The 24,893-nt window shown below is 44.7% G+C and overlaps 3 protein-coding genes across 10 annotated transcripts in view; 2 read left to right on the top strand and 1 right to left on the bottom strand.

Annotated features, from left to right (window-relative positions):
• Nucleotides 1–831: 831 nt before the first annotated feature.
• zbtb14 (zinc finger and BTB domain containing 14) lies at nucleotides 832–6,063 on the top strand. Its single transcript, XM_023394065.2, has 10 exons — nucleotides 832–1,018; nucleotides 2,736–2,924; nucleotides 3,018–3,188; nucleotides 3,318–3,413; nucleotides 3,489–3,632; nucleotides 4,102–4,346; nucleotides 4,426–4,511; nucleotides 4,622–4,761; nucleotides 4,853–4,948; nucleotides 5,027–6,063. Exons 2-10 carry the CDS (start codon nucleotides 2,736–2,738, stop codon nucleotides 5,165–5,167), a joined length of 1,308 nt encoding a protein of 435 aa, XP_023249833.1. The 5' UTR covers nucleotides 832–1,018; the 3' UTR covers nucleotides 5,168–6,063.
• On the bottom strand, nucleotides 5,939–14,726 carry arhgap28 (Rho GTPase activating protein 28). 2 transcript variants are annotated; one of them, XM_023394064.2, is made up of 15 exons: nucleotides 13,808–14,726; nucleotides 11,825–12,006; nucleotides 11,532–11,752; nucleotides 11,097–11,208; nucleotides 10,529–10,797; nucleotides 9,868–10,030; nucleotides 9,535–9,626; nucleotides 8,781–8,858; nucleotides 8,503–8,656; nucleotides 8,297–8,379; nucleotides 7,689–7,904; nucleotides 7,451–7,576; nucleotides 7,208–7,335; nucleotides 6,848–6,885; nucleotides 5,939–6,768 (listed from the first exon to the last, which is right to left on the bottom strand). In XM_023394064.2, the coding sequence occupies exons 2-15, from the start codon at nucleotides 12,003–12,005 to the stop codon at nucleotides 6,686–6,688; spliced, it is 1,944 nt and encodes a 647-aa protein (XP_023249832.2). In that variant the 5' UTR covers nucleotide 12,006; nucleotides 13,808–14,726; the 3' UTR covers nucleotides 5,939–6,685. The 2 variants fall into 2 exon arrangements, with proteins under 2 accessions (XP_023249832.2, XP_087026452.1); XM_087170326.1 differs by having other exon boundaries at nucleotides 11,532–12,006.
• Nucleotides 14,727–14,813: 87 nt separating this feature from the next.
• LOC111645035 (lethal(3)malignant brain tumor-like protein 4) overlaps nucleotides 14,814–24,893 on the top strand; it is a 14,864-nt gene continuing 4,784 nt past the window's right edge. For 2 of the 7 annotated variants that reach the window (XM_023394063.2, XM_023394062.2), the window contains exons 1-15: nucleotides 14,814–14,894; nucleotides 16,551–16,600; nucleotides 17,156–17,241; nucleotides 17,577–17,681; nucleotides 17,755–17,890; nucleotides 17,975–18,066; nucleotides 18,218–18,360; nucleotides 19,655–19,731; nucleotides 19,832–19,917; nucleotides 20,097–20,207; nucleotides 20,291–20,405; nucleotides 20,593–20,692; nucleotides 21,538–21,654; nucleotides 22,380–22,460; nucleotides 23,169–23,242. In XM_023394063.2, the coding sequence (XP_023249831.1) occupies nucleotides 16,573–16,600; nucleotides 17,156–17,241; nucleotides 17,577–17,681; nucleotides 17,755–17,890; nucleotides 17,975–18,066; nucleotides 18,218–18,360; nucleotides 19,655–19,731; nucleotides 19,832–19,917; nucleotides 20,097–20,207; nucleotides 20,291–20,405; nucleotides 20,593–20,692; nucleotides 21,538–21,654; nucleotides 22,380–22,460; nucleotides 23,169–23,242 (1,351 nt within the window). In that variant the 5' untranslated portion in view covers nucleotides 14,814–14,894; nucleotides 16,551–16,572. Of the gene's footprint in view, nucleotides 14,895–15,007; nucleotides 15,095–16,550; nucleotides 16,601–17,155; nucleotides 17,242–17,576; nucleotides 17,682–17,754; nucleotides 17,891–17,974; nucleotides 18,067–18,217; nucleotides 18,361–19,654; nucleotides 19,732–19,831; nucleotides 19,918–20,096; nucleotides 20,208–20,290; nucleotides 20,481–20,592; nucleotides 20,693–21,537; nucleotides 21,655–22,379; nucleotides 22,461–23,168; nucleotides 23,243–24,893 lie in introns of those variants that run through there. The other 5 variants (XM_087170323.1, XM_087170321.1, XM_087170322.1 and 2 more) reach the window with 4 other exon arrangements.

The following is a 24,893-nucleotide window of genomic DNA, read 5'->3' as shown; positions in this document are numbered from 1 at the left end:
GATTAATTTCTTAATTAAGCAGATTCAGGCATTCAGTCCTGATTTAGAGTCAGTTAATGGGTTATAATAATAATAATGATTAAAATAATGATTAACGAATGGATGAATCTGCACAAGTCAGTTTTAAAACTGCAGGTAAATTAAAGTATTTTTATTTTATGCTGTAAGTAAAAGCATTTTACTCATTTTCACTTTAATGTAAACAAATATGGCCTTTTATATCTGAAGGTCTTAAAAGTCTTAAAAACACTGAATTCAGTTAAGAATTAAAATTAAAACTCACATTGATCAGGTTCAGTTCACTTTGAAAAAACAAACTCACCATGTTAAAGCTGAAACCAGAGAGAATGACTCAGTGCAATTAATTATCATGTGCGTAATGATTAACGTAATAACTGAAAGGATGGTTTTCGTCAGTTTATTGTCACATCACAGTTAAACGGGGCTCCTTTAAGTTCAGAGAGCACTTTAATGTTTGCTCTAAACCCTGCAGATGATCTATTGGTGTTTCTTCTTTTTTTTTTTTAAGTCCACTATTCCCTCAAGACCTAAATCACTGGAGAACCATAATCAGGTCTATGTTTAACAGTCAGCTATAAATATGGCGCCGGCTTCTCCTCACATTTTATTTCTTTATTGGACAAGAAAACACCGTTCAGGTCTTAAAACCAGAGTCCTCTATTACGATATAGTTCATGTTCTGCTTCAGAGGACCAAGTTTCTGATTAATCACATTATTGGGGGGCGGGGGGCAGACAGGTGAGAATGTGAACACTCATAGAAGGCCGGGTCACTTGAGGAGGGCGCATGCGTGAGAGGTTTTTCTCCGTCGCGCTCAGAGGATGTTTGGCGCGCTGCCTGCGTGCTCCTGCAGTGTGTGCGTGCTAGCGCAAAGCGCGGCCTTCCGCTCGGTGCTCGTCCTCATCAACAACAACAACAACCACCGGATAAAGTGTTTCCCGGCTCCTAGTGCGCTGACACACCCAGAGAGACACACTCACCCCGGGACTCTGTGACGGTAAGAGCCCGCTCCAACGGCCCCGCGCTCTCCTCGTTCCCCGCTCCGGCTCTGTTTCCGCGGGGATGTCTGCGCGCTCTCGAGCCGTTCATGGCCGCTCGAGCTCCCGACTCGTTCGTGTCGCCGAGGCCGCGGCGCCGCCGCTACTCGCGTGCCTGTGTGTCGGTCCCGGGGACGGCTGAGCACGCGGCCGGCTCCCCGTACGCCCGGTGATGGTGTCGGGTCAGCAGTTTTACCGGAGACAGTCCGAGGCGGAGAGTTACTAGATAAACGCCATTTTGTGTGCGAGCGGAGCCGCAGGCCGGACTGTCCGCCATTTAACACAAACACCGAGTTTCACCACAAACACCAAAACTCCCGTGAAACACCGACGGTATTTAACACCGCCTGTCACTTCCCGGTACACACAAGTCAGCTGCAGCGGGCTCCGGGAGGCCGGTTTATCCGCCGGTAACGTTTAGATTGTTGAACGTTAAATTAGCACGTTAGCTCCATCAAGTTGAAAGCTAATGTTAGCCTCACTGATAAACAGCCACCGGTACCGTCTGAAAACCCCGTTACACAGTCAAATTCCCGCTATCACGCTTTCTGATTTACTGTTCAAACGGTTTGGTTCCGATTTTATGACCGTTAAATTAACGCTAGCCAGGCAGCCGTCGGCGCGTTAGCTTAAGCCGCTTCAGCCCGATTCAAATGAACTGGGGTCTGGGTAGAAACTGGACTCGGTGTCGGTTAACCGTGCGAGTCCAGGTTTAGACCCAGTCTGTGGTGGTTTTCAGATAAAACTCGGTCGGTTCAGGAAAATAAAGCCATGTGAATAAAATAACGTGTGTGAGCTCGGTGACAACAGCTAGCCTGTCAGTCCGCTCCGTTCAGCTAAAGGCATCGTGAAGCGTGCACACGCTGATGTGCGCGTGTCCGCGGTATGAGAGGTACATGAACTACTTACTGCAAAAGTGCGGGGGGGGGGTCGTCTGTCTTTACCTCTGAGCAAGGCACTGACACCGCGCTGCTCAGGTGTCAGAGTAAAGATGCAGGAAACCATTGATATCTTCAGGTAAAACGGATGGGGGGCGGCGGTTAAAAAATACAGTTTCCACAGTTTGTCTCAAAACTCAGCTGATTCAGCTGCTGTTAATGAGACAGTCTGACCACATGCGAACTGATACAGCCTCCAGTGTTACCTCACAGCTAACCAACTGACTTCAGGCTAACACTGAGTGTCAACTTTATTAGGTCCAATTGTCTCCAACTTGCTGTAACAAATACTCCTGTTTCAAAGGTGAGGCCCATGTTGGACTCATACAACAGGTGTTTCTAAGATTTCTTCCAGTCCATGTTTGTCACTGAAGTGGCGTAAACAACTGAAACAAGTCATCAGAGAAACCCTGACTTGTGAAAGACAGGAGGGCAGCATTTGATTTGCTGTAACAGAACACCTGTCCAGGTGACTGCAGCTTTACACTGATTAACAATGTGTTCAGTAAAAACATCCAGAGTTCAGTTAAATCATCTTTGGCCCTAACCTGTATATGTTCACGTGTTCACACCAGACCCCCCCCAGTTAGTGTTGATCAGCTGATTTCTTTTCTTCTTGTTAGTAATCAGGTTGTAACTGATATGTAGCTGTTCACTGAAGCAGTAACATGGACTCATCAAACCCAGACTGTCTGCAGGTTTTATACCAATTTAATGTTGTCACCTGATCTGTGTGCAGATGGCGGAGACAGTGAAGTACGTGGACGACGAACACAAAAGCATCTTCCTGAAGCTGCTGAATGAGCAGCGACTGGAGGGCGAACACTGCGACATCGCTGTGGTTGTCGAAGACGTCAAGTTCCGCGCTCACCGCTGTGTGCTTGCCGCCTGCTCCAACTACTTCAAGAAACTGTTCAAGAAACACGAGGTGACTCCTGAACTTCATCAATCCGGTGAAAGGTCTGTCCTCCTGGACACTTTAAATATCTTTTTTAAAACTGTGTGTGTGTGTGTGTGTCAGGTGGACAACTCGTCTGTGATTGAGATCGACTTCATCCGCTCTGATATCTTTGAGGAGGTGTTGAACTACATGTACACTGCAAAGATCTCTGTGAAGAAGAGAGACGTCAACCTCATGATGTCGTCTGGACAGATCCTTGGCATCCGCTTCCTCGACAAGCTCTGCTCACAGGTAACACACACTGGTGACATAATATACAGGTAACACACATTCCCATCAGTCAGCCTCCGACTCAGCAGTTTGCTGATGATGATGGTGAGGAGGAGGAGCAGACCTGATGATGCATTCATGTGTGCTCAGAAACGAGACGTGTCGTCAGAGGATAAAGAGAAGTTTCCATATGACATCGTGAAGATGGCGCTGCCGCCCGAGGCTCAGCTGGCTGCTGAGTCTGAGGTAAACTAATCAGTACTGATCACTCATCAAACATCTGCCACGTTATCTTGTCATGATGATGGTGACTGTGTTCAGGTGCTGGGGGAACATGATAACACACCCGCCACAGATGACCTTGTTGAGGCGTCAGCCAATCAAGAGCTAGATAAATCTCCCAGTGCAGCACTGCGTGTCCAGGAAGCCATCCTGAAAGAACTGACCAATGAGGATGTACACAAGGTACACACACACACACACACAACACACACACACACACACACACACACACACACACACAGAGTGCCCTGTGTCCTGTCGCCCACAGCAGCTGGAAACCACCCAGCGTGGCGTTAGTGTCCAGGGTTAGCACGATTAGCGTCGTTAGCTGTGTCTCCAGCGTGATGCTACCTTCCCTTTGATGCTGTGTTAGCGCCATTAGTTCGTCTGTCTGATTCGGGGGGGGGGGCTGGTTCATAACTCCTCCTCATAGCATGACACTCCGCCACTGCTCCCCTGTCTCTTCCTCCTCCTCAGCTCGCCGTGTGCCATCAGCTGTTTGCCGTCTCTCCAGACACGACCACGGTGAACTGACGAGTTAGAGAGGCAGTTACAAAGTTCAGTCTAAGAACAGGAACCTCTGCGAAGACGTGCTGAAGCATGTACAGGCCAGTAAACCGCACCTGTCACTACACCTGTGTGACCTCTCCAGGTGACCTGCTACGACCAGGATGTGGTGACAGAGATGGAGGCAGAGCCTAAAGAGCTGGGGGCGGAGCATCACGCCACCCAGACGCTGACATTTGCTGACAGTATGGGGGAGGTGAAGGACGAACAGCCACCTGGTTGGTCGACAGCAACAACAGACATGAAGTTTGAATACCTGCTATATGGACACAGAGAACAGCTCGCCTGTCAGGTGTGTGGCAAGACCTTCTTGGACGAGAGCAGACTCAGGTACGTACCACACATCTGGATCACACACCAGGTCAACACACTTGGATAACACACCTAGTCACCGTCTCTCTGTTTGTAGGAAACATGAGAAGCTTCACTCAGCAGAGCGTCCGTTTGCCTGTGAGATCTGCACCAAAGCTTTCACCACACATGCTCACCTGAAAGGTACAAACACACCTGTACTCAGGTGTAACCAGATACCATCAGATTACTGTGGGACTGTGTTTTTACTCTAAGGTAACGTGTTTTGCTCCGCCTTCACCTGTGTGTTCCAGAGCACCTGAAGATCCACACAGGCTTCAAACCATACAGGTGTGACGTTTGTGGTAAATCGTTCATTCGAGCTCCAGACCTGAAGAAACACGAACGAGTTCATAGCAACGAGAGACCGTTCGCCTGCCAGATGTGTGATAAGGTGAGCTCATCTGTCTCTGTCTCACCTGTCTGCCTCTCCTGTTTCATACCTTTCTGTCTGCTCACCTGTCTGTTGGCTCACTTGTCTGCAGGCGTTTAAACACAAGTCTCACCTGAAGGATCATGAGAGGAGACACAGAGGAGAGAAACCATTCGTCTGTCCGTCCTGCACCAAGGCCTTCGCCAAGGTACCTATTATAACTGGACACTCAGTACACCTGCTGTCTGTCTGTCATGTGGTGAGTTCACTGTCTCTGTACTTTCAGGCGTCAGATCTAAAGCGTCATGAAAACAACATGCACAGTGAGAGGAAACAGCTGCATCCACTGCAGAGCGACACAGAGACACTGCAGGCTGCTGCCATGGCTGCAGAGGAGCAACATCTGGACAACATCAGCTGCTCCTAACATCTGGACAACATCAGCGGCTCCTCACATCTGGATAATATCAGCTGCTCCTCACATCTGGACATCAGCTGCTCCTAACATCAGCTGCTTCTAACATCTGGACATCAGCTGCTCCTCACATCTGGACAACATCAGCTGCTCCTTATCACTGTATGAATAAGAATATTTTGACTGTATCTGTTGATTGATTTTAATGTAGTTTTCTCTGCATCAGTGAACATTAACTGACTAAAGGGGCTGTTTGTAAGTTTCCTCTGCTGCTGAACCTGGTTTTATTCTGGAGCTGATGATGACGATGGTGATGAAGATGTCGCCCACCAGGATCTTTAGTCGTCGTTGTGTTTACAGCAGGTTATAATCCGTCCACTGAGCAGCTTCAGGACAGACTGCAGGCTACAGTGACTCAGTATCAGAAAGTGAGACGACCAGGCTGCAGCTAGCTGGTTAGCATGCTAACTTCAGTAGAAGAGAAGAGACCAGAAGTTACATTGGTGTTTGGAGACAGCTGTTGGTGAGTAAAAGATGATGTTAGTTTCTTCTAGACTGGTAAGTAAACAGATGCTAATGCTATGTGGCAATAGCAGAACTTACAAATGGCTCCTTTAACATGAACTGATTAACCTCAACGATCATGTGGTGAACATGTTAAACGTGGCTGACTTTCCTCTGGCTTCTTGTATGATCTGTAAATTCTTGTCTCTTTGTAAATGACAGGACTCTGTACAGAAAACTGTTGTATATGAATCTGTTCAGTTCAATGAGCAGAGCTGCTGTGTTTAAACCACGACTTTTATTTTATTGTTTCATTACTGTCACTAAACTACAGGAGCCCAGAGTGGACACATAAACTCAAAGGGCTCTGTTTACATGAAATAAACCATTTTAATTCAAACCAGGATCATTACGTTCTCAACATATTCTCTAGGTTTACTGATGTGTTCTGTTCTATTCATGTACGTCACACTGACACACAGCTGTAGGTACAGACTCTGACCAGCAGGAGGAGACACAACACCTTCAGCACATCTTTGATTTAAGTATGAGCAGGTTTTTACATCCACATTTTAGTTTATTACAAACAACAGAACAGGAAGAGACCGATTGATTCTCTGCTTTGCTATCAATAATCAATATGTACAAAATACAAAGTAAATATCAATAGAAACTTTCTATTGTTCTCCATTGATACATGTTTGAACACTGAAGTTTAGGAGCCTTATGTTTATACCATCTGATGAATGATGGAATGTGATGTCACCGCTGTGATGTCAAGTGTTGGCTATAGGTGTAAGTTGTTGAGAGTCGTGAGACAGGTTCAGACTAGTGGTGAGACAGCTGGAGACTTGTGGGGCAGGAGGTAAGACGAGTTATGAGACTGTCGGGTGGTAAGGCACGTTGTGAGACAGGTTGGAACTAGTTTTGGAAGTGGTGGTGAGACGGGGGAGAGTGGTTCAACAGGTTGCCAGAGGCAATGAGACAGGTAGAACAAGTTGTGACACAGGTGAGAAAGATTGTGTGTCAGGGTTTGATCAGCCAATCACAGTGAGGATTCGCTCTGTAAACATCCAACAGGATGCAGTCTGGATGGAGACGACGCTCACCTGAGAGACAGACAGGTGTTAATATCTTTGAATATCTGTGCAGCAGGTAGTTATTTGACGATGTCATAATGAGACTCACAGATGTTTCCTCCGACTTCGTACAGACTCTGAACAGGACTGGTGGTTGAGAGACAGACAGAGAGAGAGAGACAGAGAGAGATTATATAATTTATATATATATAATATTGTATCATCATTAATCATCCGTCAATGTTTATAATTTTCTGTACTGCTTTGGAAATATAGATTTCTGATCTGTCATGCCAATAAAGCTTATTTGAATTTGAGACAGACAGAGAGAGAGAGAGAGAGCGAGAGAGACAGGATAAATGACAGATTGTTTTTGTGTTTAAAAGTTCAAAACTGGTTTTATGGTTCAGGTTCAGAGTTAGGTGGGGGGCGGTCCTTACAAGTACAGAAGTGTGTGTGTGTGTGTGACCTGTTCTCAAACTCGAAGCGGGCGGTTACGTCTTTGGCTCTCATTTGTCCGTCAAGTTGTATCGCCATGGAGACCTTGGTGTGTAGGGGGGCACAGACCCTGATCACACCTTCACAAAGCTCTGTGATCTGCACACACACACACACACACACACACAAAGGTGTGATGTCACACTGTTGACATCACAAGACAAACAGGTGAACAGGTTCATTTAATATGGCCCCGTTCTGGTATTGGTCTCACCTGGTTTCTGTCATTCTTGTCACTCTTCCTCCTCAGGAGTCGTCTCCCTGTCCTCGTTAGCCCGGACTGTTTCTGATTGGTTGCCTGGTTCATCCGTCTCACCTGAGACAACAGGAAGCTTGGAACCTATCAGAGAAAGACAGGTGATGTCACAGACAGGTGTAACCTGTAACTGGGTGGAGACAGATCTTAAGTTGCCATAGAAACTGGGACTGTACAGGTGTGTCCTCAGACTCACGATCCACAACAGGTCCTGGTGTGTGATCATCAGCCGGATCAGTTGAGCTCCGCCTACCGCCTCCTCCATCTCCTCCCGTTGCTTGGTGATGGATAGCTTGTTACCATGGTGATGGCAGGAGAACAGGTTGGGTGCCATTACCATGGAGACATTCCACAGAGACATCCGGTTTTGGTCCTGATGAGAGACTACCTTACGCAGGAAGACTAACAGGGCCTGTAACCATGGAAACAGATCCAGATTAACCTGTAACTATGGAAACAGATCCAGGTTTACCTGTAACCATAGAAACATGTGCAGGTAGGTTTACCTGTAACTATAGAAACAGATCCAGGTTTTGTGTGTGTGTGTGTGTGTGTGTGTGTGTGTGTGTGTGTGTGTGTGTGTGTGTGTGTGTGTGTGTGTGGGGTCAGGAGAGTTTCACCTGTAATCACTGTAGCCAGGTGTTTAACCTGTCTGTCAGTGTGAACAGTAGTTACACCTTTGACCACCTGCTGAGTCTTTGACTCTAACACCTGTTGAGCTGATGTGATGTGTTGTTTTTGTGTGTTGTTGGTGTGTAGTTTTTTTTGTTGTTGTGTATTTGCTGTGTTGTTGTTGTTGTTTACTCTGAGTGTGTCTCTGTTGACTTCAGGAAGTAACAACGACAGCAGCTGCAGAGCCTGAACCTGATGGAGAACAGACGACACACCTGCAGAGACATACAGGTCAACACAGTTCATTCAGTGGGAGGCTAGCCCCCCCCCACCAGCTGTCTGTACAGTGTGTGTGGGTGTGGGTGTGTGTGTGTGTGTGTGTGTGTCTATGTGTGTACCCAGCACAGAGCGGTAGGTGGACAGGTGTGTGTGTGTCAGCAGAGGTGTCGGCAGCTCTCTGATGAAAAGCTTCAGAAGACCTGCAGCGTCCACCTGTCTGACTGCAGACCAGTCCAAGTCTCCACCACACCTGTCTAACTCTCTACGCAGGTACTGCAGACAGACAGACAGACAGACAGACAGACAGACAGACAGACAGATTCCCTCATGTCCTTCAAATAAAACCATCATATTATTTATTTTAAAAGTATTTTAATTTAGTGAGACAGTTTGTTACCTTCAGTCTGGCAGCTGATCCTGGTACTCTGAGAATCCCCTCAGTCTGCAGGCCGGTCTGCTCTAAGATACACAGCAACTACACACGCGCACACACACACACACACACACACACACACACACACACACACACAGATCAATACAGTGGAAAAGGCTGACTCCTCTCACACATTATCAATATTTCATCTGAGCTCAGCTCCGTCTCCAGCAGCCACAGAATCTTTCTCGTCACTGGCATCATCACTGACATCATCACTGACATCATCACTGACATCATCACTGACATTACAGACATCACAGCCTCTGTGATGGTTCTCACAAAGACAGCAGTACTAGTGTGTATGGTTGTTTGTTGTTGTAACAGCTCAAATTTAAATCTGATGACATCACAGACCTGAAACCAGCTAAACCACTTCCTGTTCATAGAGAAAACGTGTTCCTACAGTTTAATCATCAGAGGTCGATGAAGTGTTGGAGACTCAATGTCAGGGTCCAACAGCTGATCTGAGGTCAGATGTTCTCTGTAGAACATTAGAACCTCAGTTCTGTCAGAGAACAGCTGCAGATGCTCTGATCTAAATTAAACTCATTTAACACATTTAACTTGAAGCTAAACGCTAACCACACACTGCATCACAGGAATGTTCAGCTGTTAGCATGTTAGCTCAGCAAAAAGCTAACATGAATGTCAGCTGAAACAACACTGACCTGCAGACAGACAGAGAGAGAGACAGACAGACAGACGGGTTCTTCACCTTCTGGAAGACGACAGGAACTTTGATTCCAGGAAACTTTTTCCTGTCATTCTCCAACAATGAGTTCAGAGGAACACCGAATACACCGCCGTCTGATCAACAGAGAGAGAAGAGACAGAGTCATAGTGTCATTGTGTTTTCAGAGTCAGTAACAGATGAAATGTTTTATATTAATCAGTGTTAATGACGTCATCATCAGTTATCTCATCTGTAATAATATGAGCCCTGTTCAAACATAGTGATGTCATAAAGTCATAGATGTGTAGAGATCAACTGAGAGATGATCAGCTTAAGTCTTTGACAGTGTTTGTTTTTTGTAAAAATGAGGCTCACCCTGGGTTCTGCGGCGTGGTGGACGGGTATGTTTGATTTGGACACCCAGAGCGACCAGGAAGGTGGAGAGCTCGATGTGAGAGATGAAGCAGAGCTGGGTGAGGTCACATGATGACAGGTCATCTGCGCAGGTGAGATCCTGAGAGGGACAAACAGGTACAAACTACACACACACACACACACACACTGTGATCATTCAAGGAGCATATTCATTTCCTTTAAAACACTTAGAATCCTGATCAGACCTGAACCACATGTTGATCTGGTTCAGTGTGACATCACTTCCTAACCCAGAATAAAGCTCCAGAGAAATGGAGTCTGTAGAACTTCATAGAGAATCCTCCTGTTTTTAAGTTTCTTTCATTATCACAGTAAAACATTATGATACACTGCAGACAGGAAGTGATCACAGCTGATCACAATCGATCTCAGCTGTGATCAGCTGCTGATAATGAGACAGTCTGACTACATGAAGGCTAAAGTTGTAGCTCACAGTTAACTCACTAAATCCATGGCAACATTATACTTTGTGTTTACACTCCCCAAAGCATTATGGGAGCTGTGGTCCCAAAGCGTACAGCAGGATCACCTCAGAAATTATTAAAATGATGTTGCTGGTCTCCATGGTAACAAACAGGTGAATGTCACAGATCAGACTCACTGACAGGTCACTGTTGTCATCCTCAATGAAATGCAGGCAGTCCCAACAAGTCCCGCCCCGTTTGTGCTCGGCCACACCCTCTGAATACGGAGAGTCCCGCAGCAGCCAATCAGCTCGTCTTGACTGACTGACGGGTGGTGAGTGAGTGTGAGGAGGGGAGGGAGTGAGTGTCAGAGAGTGTGTGTTTGACGGAGAGTGTGTGTTTGTGGGGGATGATGGGTGTTCAGGAAGCTGATCCTCAAACAGAAACGTGGGAAGAGTTGATCGAACTGTAAACACAAACATCAACAGTAAACAGTTTATTCTCTAGAACGACGTAGAAGAAAACTAGAACCACCTAAAGGACCTCTAGAATCTCCTAAGTGACCAATAGCAGACCTAAGGGACCCCCCCAGAACCACCTAGAGGACTCATGGATCATCCAGAACTACCTCTAGAACCTCTAACGGACTACTCAAACCTCCTCATTGACTACCACATACTCCTAGAGAAAAGAGGAACTCTAGAACCCGGTACGGGATCCAACAGGCCTGTGATTGGGTAGGTCTTTGAGCAGAGAGACAGGTACCTCTGTGAGTGCTGCGGCGGATGGTTTTGGTCGTGGTGTGGTATCGACTTGGTGGTGACGCAGAGTGGTGAGAGAAGGGGGAGGGGCATCTGTCAGCTGAGTCATTGTCAGACTGAAACAGAAAACACTGAGTCATGACTTTTTCTAATGCACTACAACTCCCAGAATTCACTGCAAGATCTGTGTTCAGATACATAATGACACATTAAAACATAATGACTGATTTTTATATGATTACAGTTTATCTGAAAACAGCCAGAGAGAATGTGACTGCTCTCACAGCAGGCTTCAAACCAGCTTTATTCATAACACATGGAAGAAAACAAAACACAATCAGCTGTTACATGTGTTACACCCCGTGTTTATTTTTCTGTTACACCTTCTGTTTACCTGTGTTACACTCTGTGTGTATGTCAGTGTATATATTTAACCAACCTGAGTGAAGATGTCCCGGACGTCTCTGATTGGCTGCTTGTTTCTCTTCTTCAGTGTCTCATTGTATATGTCCAGCCTCCTCCTCACTGTGGCAGTTTGTTGCCGTGTCAACGTGGACAGCACTGCCTCGGCTGGCGGCGGCGGCGCCTCGTCCTCCGACGAGCCTGTCACCAGGGAGGATAACCCCGCCTCTGTCAGCCACACCTCCTCCAGCTCCACCTCTGCAGGTAAACAAAGACAGGTAGAGGTGAGACAGGGAGGGGATGTTTCACTCTGCTGTAAGTTTGACTTACCGTCCATACTCTTCCTCTCCTCCTCTTCCTCATCTTCATCTTCTCCCTCCTTCTCCTCCTCGATGCTCTGCACTTCCCTCCAGTAGGTTTCCATGGCAGCACGGTGGGGGTCAGAGGTCATTGTGTTGGTGGGTGGAGGGGGGGAGGGGGAGGGGGAGGTGGTAGGTGGACACGATAACATCCTGTAGAGACAGAGACAAACGATTCTGTCAGATTAATGGATCCGGTCAGTCAATCACAGTGTCAGGGACAAACAGAGCTCAGAGTCAAACATCACTTATATATGATATATATACTACTATACTACTGTATATAAACTACTGTATAAACTACTGAACTGTATAAACTACTGAATATAAACTACAGTATATAAAATACTGTATATAAACTGCAGTATACAAACCACGGTATAAATTACTGTATATAAACTACTGTATATAAATTACTGTATAAACCACTGTATAAACTACTGTATATAAACTACTGTATAAATTATGTATAAAAACTACTGTATATAAACCAATGTATGAACCACTGTATAAAGTACTGTATAAACCACTGTATATAAACCACTGTTTAAACTACAGTATATAGACCACTGTATAAGCTACTGTATATAAGCTACTGTATATAAACCAATGTATAAACCACTGTATATAAACTACTATATAAACCACTGTATATAAACTACTGTATAAACTGCTGTATATAAAGTACTGTATAAACTACTATATAAACCACTGGTTAAAAACTACTGTATAAAAACTAGCTCAGATGAAATATTGATGTGTGTGTGTGTCTGTCATAGACTCCTTTAGGGGACATATTTCAGACCAGTCAACTGTGGACAAAAGCTGACGTTAGTCAAGGTCTCCAGGTAATATCCCCAAACCTGTGTGTGTGTGTGTGCGTGCGTGCATTTGTTACAGTGTGTGTGGTGGGGGAACCTCGGTCTAATGCTTTTGGTTCTCAGGGGAGGGGAGTGGGGTGCGCAGGCTAATGATAACTGCAGCTGCATGTCCATTAGGAGGAAATGGATGCTGTCATCCAATCAAAGCGTCAGGGATAAGTGTTTTCACTCAGGTCCTTAGACAGTAATCTGACCTGGTTATTCCTCCTGACGTTAAATCATCTGAGAAACACTTGGACCTCTGCAGCTTCATTTTATCTTATTGTTTAGTTTTCAGAGTTTAGTTCACGAGAGGAACCTGAACAGAACAACAACAATAATGATATCAATAACAATGATAATAATAATAATAATCATAGATTTTAAAAAAGAAGTTGACTTAAAATCTTTGAGTTAAAAATCAATTCACAAGTGAAAAAAAGTGTCTGGATCCAGATCAGAGGATCACCAGACCTGGTCCAGAGACTTTGGACAGGGACGTGTTGTTAATGCCTGTGTCTCTCGGTGGATGTGAACCTGGTCTGGATCTGTTGCTGAAACTGGTTTTTCTGGTCCACATCTTGGAATACTGGATTCAGACCAGATTTGGGTCCACTGTGTCTGCTCTTGTCACCCTGCCCCTCCAGTATAGCAGTCCAGTGGTCCAGACCAGCTTGACTCATAGACTAGGTTTCTAGTTATCCAAAGTATGTGATGTGGTTTAAATCTGGTCTTAGCTTAGCTTAGTCCTCATCTGTTGATCTGATCCAGATCCATTAAACACAGCAGGTCATCAATCCAAACTCTGACCAGACTCTGACTATGTCCAGTCTTGGTCTGAGTCCTGGTCTGGTCGTTTTAACATGTTTTTGTTGAACAATCTAATTTCACTATCTTTCCTCATCTTCTTACTGATCTTGTGTCAGTTTCTACCTCTCTCTAGCAATCTCTCATTCTCTTCAGTAGCATCAGTGCCATTGCAATCGATATCTCATCAATATGTTATCAATAAATTATCCATATGTTATCCATTTGGTCCCTATCAGTGTATGATTAGTGATCAATCAAGGCATAAAGACAAGAATCCAACTCACCCCTGATATGTCCGGCTGCTGATCCTCTCTGTGAGAAGACGAGGGGGAGGAGTTGTGAAGGGCCAGAGAGGGAGGGGGGAGGGAACATTCTGGTCTCCCAGTTTAGACTAACAGCTGGAGAGCGGCTCAGACTGGGAGTGTTGAAGTCAACACTGTCAACACTGACATCTGTGGTGAGCTTAGCTTAGCACAAAGACTGGGAGCAGAGGGAAACTGTTAGCTTAGCTTTGGCAGAAAGCTCATTATCATAGAAATTCTTCAGTTAACAGAAACAAAAGAAGCATAAAAAAGAAGTAAACAGTACAAACACACTGATTATAAACAGGTTATATCTAATTAAAGTGCAAATTTTAATAATTAATTGATTAAATGATTGCATACATTTCCACTAGGGGATAAATAAAGTATCTATCTATCTATCTATCTATCTATCTGATTTAATGATTGATTAATGATTAGATGAAGGCAGTGGAGAATAAAGCAGCTTCTAGCACTTAGCTTTGTGCTAGCTCCAGTGTGTTTGTTTTATCCTTTTAAGACAGTGTGTTATTGATGAAGTTTTAGATTTAGATAATATTTCATATGTCGTTGTGTCTGAAATAAATCAGTGAGGAAGAGATTTCAGGTAACGTCTTGCTGCTGTCAGTCTGACCACACGGTGGTGCTGCAGGCCACTAGTCTCTATACTATAATACAGAAGTGTCTGATGTTTGTTAAAGGGTGAGTAACATTTTGTGACGTCAGATCCTCACTCTCTGGTTGTTATTGGTCCACCTGTAAGTGACGTGTTGCACCTGTTCGGGCCATGTGACAGGTATCAAACACATGAAGCATTAAAGCAGTGAACAGGATAAAATCACATTTTAATGAAGGTTAAACGCATCCTAACACAGGAATTTGAAATGACCTGATTATAAACCTCAAAACTTTATTTAAAACAATAACTTTATTTATTTCACAAGCTGATTTTATTTACATGTATAGTTCCCCCCACCCCCGCCAGTCCTCTGGATGCGCATGCGCAGTGACCTCTCAGTATTTCCGTGTAGTGGAGCTGTCACCAGTCTGAGGCGGAACACCACACACGGTAAGTTTCTGTCTAAACTCTTGGTACCGGTACCGGATCCTCTTGTTTACCTCTGTCCGGGTCCCCGGCTCCTCTCAGCGGCTCTCCGCAGCAGCTGCAGCCGCTCTCAGGAGCTCAGAGTCCGGCGGAGAGAGCCGAGGATCACCGGCGGGTCTGAGCTGTTTGTTGTTTCCTGATTGAACCTGCGTCAATTCACACAGGTGCGGGCAGCGCAATTCCGCTCTGATCTTCACAATAAGAGTCTGGCTCGAGTGCCAGATAGCTCATTTTGATTCATGTGCAACTTTAGTCTGAAGAGATTGTACAGACACACACACACACACACACACTGAGTCCGAAAAGATTTTTAATCCCAACCAACAAAACAACTTTTTTCTTTCATTGTAAAATCAGTTTTTAACAGATGTTGATTAGGATCCGACTGAACCCAGAGGTGGAGGAAGTATTGTAATTGTGCTGCAGTAAAAGTACTAATAAACACTCTAAAATACTCTGGTACAAGTAAAAGTGCTGCTGTAATGTTAGAGAGTGAAGGACGACCTTGGTGTCACTTCTACATGAGTTTAAGAAGTGAAGGAGATGAGGTGAAGTTCACGGTCAGAGCTGGTCAGACATGTTGTCAGACATTTGTTAGAGTAGTCAGGAGAGGAGGTGCTCTCTGAGGAGAGGAGTCTACAACATGTTCTGCTCTGATAGAACCAAAGACCAGAACAGTCTGAACTGCAGGAAGGTGATGTCAGAGGACCACAGTCGGGGTGAGTTCAGGTAGATGGTTCAGACCCAGCATTGACTCTGAAGGCAGCAACAGGTGTAAACAGGTTGATGAGCAGCAGAGTTCAGATCATAATATCATTCAATTACTGTTTTATATCAGGTTGTGACCAATGATCATTTTCATTATGGATTAATCTTCTGATCATTTTCTCCATGATCCATGAATTGAGTCTGAGAAACTGATCAGCTGATCAGTTTATAATGGTCAATAGTTGCAGTTGTACAGAGCAACAGTAATAATCAAATGACACATAGATGTGTACGCAGTACACACACGTTTTATTGCATGGACACTTTTAATACTTGAAGTATATTTTCCTCATTGCACTGAACATATTCACAGTACTTTTACTGCAGCGGGGTGTCTGAGTACTTCTTCCACCTCTGTGGAGCATCGTGACCTTTGACCCTTATTAGCAGCATCCTCCTGGCACAATAAAAGAGAGACAGCTCAGTGATTTGATCCCAGACTTGCTGCAGGAAGACTTTTATTTTGAAGGTAGACTCATGTGGACTTCCTGTGTGTGTGTCTTTGTGTTGTAATGGAGTCGTTTCCTGCCATGATGAAGATGATGAAGAGTGTTTGTTTGTGTTTAACAGCTGTTCTGATGATTACTGATGCAGTTATTGATTATTTGGCATCAGATGATTGTTATTGATCAGTATTGATCAGTATTGATCAGTTATTTTATTGATCCAGTGGAAGAACAGATGTTGTTGTGATTATAAATGAGAAGATGAGTCACCACAGAGATTGTCTCAATGACCCCATTACAACATATTGATCAGTGATCAGGTTTTGAACAGATTGATCAGTGATCAGTTTTGAACAGATTGATGCGGCAGTGCCGCTGTACCTTCATGTTTGTCCTGTCTCAACAGAAAAGAACCAAAGAAGAAGAAGATGAAGAACAAAGTCAGCAGCACTCAAGGTAAGTGTCCCTGTCCCCCTACAGCCTGATGCTGCCTCCACCAGGCTTCAGTATTGTTCAGGTGATATCTGCTTTCATCCAGACCTGACTCTGAGACTTGAGACCAGACAGTTCAGCCTTGGTCTCATCAGACCACAATCTGGTTTCTCTCAGTCTCAGAGTCCTCTAGCTGTCCATGAGGAGAGGCTTTGTCTGGACCCTCTGACATGAACCTGAACATGTTGATCTGGTTCAGTTCACTTCCTGATGATGTCATCACTTCTGACCATAAAGCTCCAGAGAAACAGAGTCTGTAGAACACTGCAAACAGGAAGTGATCACAGCTGATTACAGCTGATTCAGTCTCACTACATGTGAACTGATACAGGATATAAAATAAAGACTGGAGTCTAAATCAGAAACATGAAACCTGCAGGTCTGTGATAGTCTTTGCGTGACTGAATGTAGGTCACAACAGTGTTGTAAGCGTGGTACCAACCGTGTGTGTGTGTGTGTGTGTGTGTGTGTGTGTGTGTGTGTGTGTGTGTGTGGGTGTGGGTGTGGGTGGCTGTTCAGTGAGTGTAAAGCGATGGTCCTGGTCCTGGCAGCAGTACCTGAATGAACAGAAAGCTGAAGCTGCTCCAATGACACTCTTTACACAGGTAACACACACACACACACACACACACACACACACACACACACTAGTTAAAAAATATCTTTTTCCGTAAAACTTTCAGACACTAAAAGTTTATTAACATAAAATCATGAATATGAATCTGAACTGTCTCTCTCTGACCCGCCTCTCTCTCTCTGACATGTGTCTCTCCCTGATCTGTCTCTCTCTCACCTGTCTCTCTCTGTGACCTGTCTCTCTCTGACATGTCTCTCTCTCTGACCTGTCTCTCTCTCTCTCACCTGTCTCTGTCTCTAACATGTCTCTCTCTCACCTGTCTCTATCTCTGACCTGTCTCTCTCTCACCTGTCTGTCTCTCAGTCCCAGTCCTTTCCCAGTAGGAGAACTGCTTTTAAAGTTGGGATGAAGCTGGAAGGCGTCGACCCACTGCACCCCTCCATGTTCTGCGTGCTGACGGTTGCCGAGGTAACGCTCACACACACACAGGCACACATAACTGTCTGAGGTGGGTCAGAGGACTCACCTGTCCCTCTGTCAGGTGATCGGATATCGGCTGCGTCTCCATATTGATGGCTACTCAGAGTGCTATGACTTCTGGGTAAACGCTGACTCAGCAGACATCAGACCGGCAGGCTGGTGTAGAGACCACAACCACAAGCTCCACCCACCTAAAGGTGAGCACAAGTAGCCTGTCACCCTCTCAGGTAATCACCTGGCACAGATGACATCATTCTACCTGTCTGTCTCTCTCTTTAAAGGTCAAAGTGAGACACAGTTTGAATGGCAGCTCTACCTTCAGTCCACAGGCTCTGATGCGGCGCCTCCATCCCTGTTCACCTGTCGCACTACAGTCAGTATACACCTGTCTAACCTGTCTGTCTGCTCACCTGTCGCACTGCAGCCATTAAACACCTGTCTCACCTGTTGTCTGCTCACCTGTTGCACTACAGTCAGTATACACCTGCTCCACCTGTCTGTCTCTCCGCCTGTTTGTCTCTCAGGGCTGTGGATTCAGGCTGGGGATGAAGATGGAGGCTGTCGACAAGAAGAACCCCGGACTTGTCTGCGTCGCCTCCGTCGCCGATGTCATCGAAGATCATTTCCTTGTTCACTTTGACAACTGGGACGACACGTACGACTACTGGTGAGACAGACAGGTCACAGACAGACAGGTGACAGATAAGTAGTACAAGGAGTAATATTAGCAGTATGAGGAGTAGTACCAGTAGTAGTATCAGTAGTAGTGTCAGTAGTAGTATCAGGAGTAGTATCAGTAGTATCAGTAGTAGTATCAGGAGTGGTATCAGTAGTATCAATAGTAGTATCAGTAGTAGTATCAGCAGTAGTATCAGGAGTAGTATCAGGAGTAATATCACTAGTCTCAGCAGTAGTATCAGGAGTAGTATCACTAGTATCAATAGTAGTATCAGGAGTAATATCAGTAGTATCATTAGTAGTATCAGGAGTAGTATCATTAGTAGTATCAGGAGTAATATCAGTAGTATCAGTAGTAGTATCAGGAGTAGTATCAGGAGTAATTTTACTAGTGTCAGTAGTAGTATCAGGAGTAATATCAGTAGTATCAGTAGTAGTATCAGGAGTAGTATCAGGAGTAATTTTACTAGTGTCAGTAGTAGTATCAGGAGCAGTATCATTAGTAGTATCAGGAGTAGTATCATTAGTAGTATCAGGAGTAGTATCAGGAGTGGTATCAGGAGTAGTATCAATAGTAGTATCAGGAGTAATATCAGTAGTATCAGTAGTAGTATCAGGAGTAATTTTACTAGTGTCATTAGTAGTATCAGGAGCAGTATCAATAGTATCAATAGCAGTATCAGGAGTAGTATCAGGAGTATCAGTAGTAGTATATCGGCCATATGCCGTTAAACTGTTGTAAAATGTAAAGCGCTGCTCGTGATCATTTGTAAACTGATTCGTTCAGTTCAGCGTTCACTTAAAATATGAACTAGTGTTCAATGAACAACACTGGTAGTGTCAGTAGTATCAGTAGTATCAGTAGTGTCAGTAGTAGTATCAGGAGTAGTATCGGTAGTGTCAGTAGTAGTATCAGGAGTAGTATCGGTAGTGTAAGTAGTAGTAGCAGCCGATGTTTCTCTGTTTCAATCAGGAGTAGCAGCAGCACCAGCAGTACTATGAACAGCGGTAGAAACAGTAGTAGTAGTAGTATCAGTATTGATTAGAGCAGCAGTGGCAGTATATCACTTGCTGTAGTAGCAGTACTATCAGTATTATTAGTAGTACTACAGTACAGTGTAGTATTTGCAGTAAATCATGTTTGATGTTGAGCAGCAGGTGGAGCTGTTTTCACTGTATTTCTATCAATTTGGTTGACTCAATGTGATCAGATGTTTATTGATTAACTTGATGAACTGCTGCATGTCAGTATTGATGAACTGATGGTTGTATTTATTGATCAGGTGTGACAGCAGCAGTCCGTACATCCATCCTGTCGGCTGGTGCGAAGAACAGGGACGACCTCTGACCGCCCCCCAGGGTACACACAGTATTTATACAGACAGTATTTATTGTACACAGTATTTATACACACAGTATTTAACCTGTAGTATTTTGGTAATCAGTACTTTGTTTTTCAGGTCATCCAAACCCAGAGAACTTCCTGTGGGAAGAATACCTGCAGGAAACCGGTTCCACTGCTGCTCCCAGTTCAGCCTTCACACTGGTGAGGAAACAAGGAGGTAGAAGAGGAGAGGAGGAGGTAGAGAAGGAAACGAGGTAGAGGAGGAGTGGAGGAGGTAGAGAAGGAGGTAGTTTAGGAAGGGTGTAACTGACAGCTCTCATGTCCAGTCAGAAGGCTGGATAAAATGATTAAGAATTGTCTTTGTGCCTCTGTCCAATCAGAGAGCTCCACATGGTTTCCAGGTGAACCACAGGCTGGAGGCCGTCGACAGGAGGAACCCCATGTTGATCCGCGTTGCCACAGTAACAGATACAGAAGACTACAGGGTGAAGGTATTGTCTACCTGCCTATCTACCTGTCTCTATGTAATAGTCTTTATGCCTGTGTGATGTCATAAAGGTGTCTGTACCTGCAGGTTCATTATGACGGCTGGTCACAGCAGTTTGACGTCTGGTGTGACAGCGACCTCTGTGACCTTCATCCTGTCGGCTGGTGTCAACGCACAGGACACCCACTGGAACCTCCCCCAGGTCAGACAAACAGGTCAGAGAGAGACAGATTGGACAGACAGGTCAGAGAGAGAGAGGGACACATCGGACAGACAGGTCAGAGAGACAGGTTAGAGACAGACAGGTCAGAGAGAGACAGACAGATATACTGTAGCAGTATCACTAATTATCTTAACTTTGTTCATCATTTTCCTTGTGTGTGAGACAGGTTCCTCCCCCCTCTCCTCTCCCTCTCAGGGTGTATGTCCCACTCCAGGCTGCAGAGGAGTCGGACACATCAAAGGAGCCAAATACACCGGACACCACAGGTACACACACCTGTCTCACACAGACCAATTTGATAAGTTTACCTGCTGAGTCTTGTTTTCCTGTCTGATGAGTCAAGTTTTATATCTGCTGAGTCATGTCTCTGTTTCTTTCTGCTGAGTCATCACTGTTTCTTTCTGTTGACTCATGTCTTCTTTCTGCTGAGTCATGTCTCTATTTCTTTCTGCTGAGTCATGTCTCTGTTTCTGTCTGAGTCATGTCTCTATTTCTTTCTGCTGAGTCATGTCTCTGTTTCTTTCTGAGTCATGTCTTATTTCTGCTGAGTCATGTTTTCTTTCTGCTGAGTCATGTCTTAATTCTGCTGAGTCGTGTCTCTGTTTTTTCCTGCTGAATCATGTCTCTGTTTCTTCCTGAGTCATGCCTTATTTCTGCTGAGTCATGTTTTCTTTCTGTTGAGTCATATCTTCTTCCTGCTGAGTCATGTCTCAATTCTGCTGGGTCGTGTCTGTTTTTTCTGCTGAGTCATGTTTTCTTTCTGCTGAGTCATGTCTTAATTCTGCTGAGTCATGTCTCTATTTCTTTCTGCTGAGTCATGTCTTAATTCTGCTGAGTCATGTCTTTATTTCTTTCTATTGAGTCATGTCTTTCTGTTGAGTCATATCTTCTTTCTGTTGAGTCATGTTTTCCTTCTGCTGAGTCATGTCTTAATTCTGCTGAGTCATATCTCCGTTTCTTTCTGCTGAGTCATGTCTCTATTTCTTTCTACTGAGTCATGTCTTTCTGTTGAGTCATGCCTCTGTTTCCTTCTCGTCTTCAGTAGTGTTTTGTGTTTTTCAAATCTCTCTCTCTTCTTGTCTCTCTATCTCCTTCTGTGTCTCTTGTCCAGTGCCTTTGGCTGTCCATACTCAGATATTAATATGCGTAAGGAGGTGGTGCTCCCTGATAGGCTAGGAGGAGAGAGAGTGGTCACCCTCGTACCTGTCACCGTGCATCAGTCAGACAGGTAAAGTCAGACAGGTGGAAAGAAGGTTTCACACTTGTCTTTTTAAATTACTTTCTTAACATTTATCAGTTTATTATTTATGAACATGGATTCAGTATATTTTATATTCCTGGTTGTTTTCATCATCTGTCTGTCAACCTGTCTATCTTTACCCATCCACCTGCCTGTGTCTCACTAACTCTACCTGTCTATCTCTACCCATCAACTTGTCAGTCTCTCACTAACTCTACCTGTCTGTCTCTCACTAACTCTACCTGTCAGTGTCTGACTAACTCTACCTGTCTATCTCTACCCATCCACCTGTCTGTGTCTCACTAACTCTACCTGTCTATCTCTACCCATCCACCTGTCTGTCTCTCACTAACTCTACCTGTCAGTCTCTCACTAACTCTACCTATCTGTCTCTAACTAACTCTACCTGTCCGTCTCTCACTAACTCTACCTGTCTGTCTCTACCTAACTCTACCCGTCTGTCTGTGACTAACACTACCTGTCTGTCTGTGACTAACACTACCTGTCTGTCTCTCACTAACTCTACCTGTCCGTCTCTCACTAACTCTACCTGTCTGTCTCTCACTAACTCTACCTGTCTGTCTCTCACTAACTCTACCTGTCCGTCTCTCACTAACTCTACCTGTCTGTCTCTACCTAACTCTACCTGTCTGTCTGTGACTAACACTACCTGTCTGTCTCTCACTAACTCTACCTGTCTGTCTGCTGAACAGGAGAGGTATTCAGCTGAAGACGGAGCCGAGAGACGAGACTCTGCTGCTTCCACTGGGGAAGAGAAGAAGACTGACAGACAGGTGAGACAGACAGACAGACAGACAGACAGGTGAGACAGACAGACAGACATTTATAAATACCTGTTGAGTGTCTATGGGTGAAGAAGCTCTATGATTGGCTTGTTGCTCTTTAGCTCTGATTAGGTGTCAGACTGTTCAAAGTTAAAACTCTCGACCATCAAACATGGTCTTCCTCACTACAACCTCTGTAGGTTTGAATCATTACAGTCGGATCCATCTCTCTCTCTGCCTGTCTGTCTCTCAGCTGACAGATTTTCAGAATAAAGAACAGGATGATGTTAAGTGTGTGTGGGTGTTTTTTGTGAGTAGATTATCTCTGGATGTTATATAAAAGTGGATTATATAACACACACACATGAACACGCACACAAACACACACACACACACACACACACACACACACACACACACACACAAACAGGCCGATGTGTGTTGATAGTGTCATAAAAACAGGCATGTTGGTGGGAACATTTGACTCAAATCACAGTACTGTTGAACGCTGCTGGAAGAAGAAGAAACATCAGATTGACCGACAGCAGTTTACACACACACACACACACACACACACACACACACACACAGACTAGACTAGACCAGACTAGACTAAACCAGACTATACTGGACTAGACTAGACTAGACTAGACTAGTTTCCATGTGTAAATGTCTGACCTCACTTTTCCTCCTTCTCTCTTCTGGCTCCACCCCCAGACTGTCTCAGCCAACCAAATTCCTCTGTGTGAAACAGGAAGTGGAGGAGCTTCACCTGAGACCCCTGGGACCAGGTACAGTGTGCTACCTGATGGTTTCCATAGAAGCAGGTTCATGATGTCAGAGTGAACACACCTGATATTTGTTGAGCTCAGCAGCCACTTATATTTATCTCCATGATAATTACTGTCATAAACACCTTGATCATAAACACCTGCATAATAAACACATGCATCATGAACACCTGCATCATAAACACCTGCACCATAAACATGTGTATCATAAACACCTGGATCATAAACACCTGCACCATAACTTTCTGGATCATAAACACCAACATCATAAACACCTGCATCATAAACACTTGCACCATAAACACCTGGATCATAAACACTGGCATTGTAAACACTGGCATTGTAAACACCTGCATCGTGAACACCTGCATCGTAAACACCGGCATCGTAAACACCGGCATCATAAACACCTGCATCATAAACACCTGGATCATAAACACCAGCATCATAAACACCTGCATCATAAACACCTGCATCATAAACACCTGGATCATAAACACCGGCATCATAAACACCGGCAACATAAACACCGGCATCATAAACACCTGCATCATAAACACCTGGATCATAAACACCAGCATCATAAACACCTGCATCATAAACACCTGCAACATAAACACCTGCATCATAAACACCTGGATCATAAACACCGGCATCATAAACACCGGCAACATAAACACCGGCATCATAAACACCAGCATCATGATCACCTGGATCATAAACACCTGCATCATAAACACCTGGATCATAAACACCTGCATCATAAACACCAGCATCATAAACACCAGCATCATGATCACCTGGATCATAAACACCTGCATCATAAACACCTGGATCATAAACACCGGCAACATAAACACCGGCATCATAAACACCTGGATCATAAACACCGGCATCATAAACACCGGCATCATAAACACCGGCATCATAAACACCTGGATCATAAACACCTGCATCGTAAACACCGGCATCATAAACAACAGCATCATAAACACCAGCATCATAAACACCTGGATCATAAACACCTGCATCATAAACACCTGCATCATAAACAGCTGCTCCATAAACACTGGCATTGTAAACACCTGCATCATAAACACCGGCATCACAAACACCTGGATCATAAACAACGGCATCATAAACACCTGCATCATAAACACCTGCATCATAAACACCGGCATCACAAACACCTGGATCATAAACAACGGCATCATAAACACCTGCATCATAAACACCTGCACCATAAACACTGGCATTGTAAACACCTGCATCATAAACACCTGCATCATAAACACCGGCATCACAAACACCTGGATCATAAACAACGGCATCATAAACTTCTGCATCATAAACACCTGCACCATAAACACTGGCATTGTAAACACCTGCCCTAACCCTAACCCTATTGAGGAAGTAGGTGACAGGAGGATGTTAGCTAAGCTGACCTCCATCATGAACAATACCTCTCACTCTCTGCGTGACACTGTAGGGTCTCTGACTTTTACATCCTCGCTGTAAGAAGGAGAGGTTCCTCAGGTCCTTCATTCCAGCAGCTGTCAGACTCCACAACTCCTGCTCTTCCTGACCATGTGCAAACTTGCACTTTTTCATGTACATATCGTGTGTATTGTGTATATTGTATTTATTAGTG

Source organism: Seriola lalandi, unplaced genomic scaffold, assembly GCF_002814215.2.
Source record: "Seriola lalandi dorsalis isolate HSWRI2012SDOR001 ecotype SW California unplaced genomic scaffold, Sedor1 jcf7180002054945, whole genome shotgun sequence".
Lineage (NCBI taxonomy): Eukaryota > Metazoa > Chordata > Actinopteri > Carangiformes > Carangidae > Seriola > Seriola lalandi.
The sequence above is the reverse complement of the archived record's forward strand: the minus strand, read 5'-3'. Positions and strand labels throughout refer to the sequence as shown.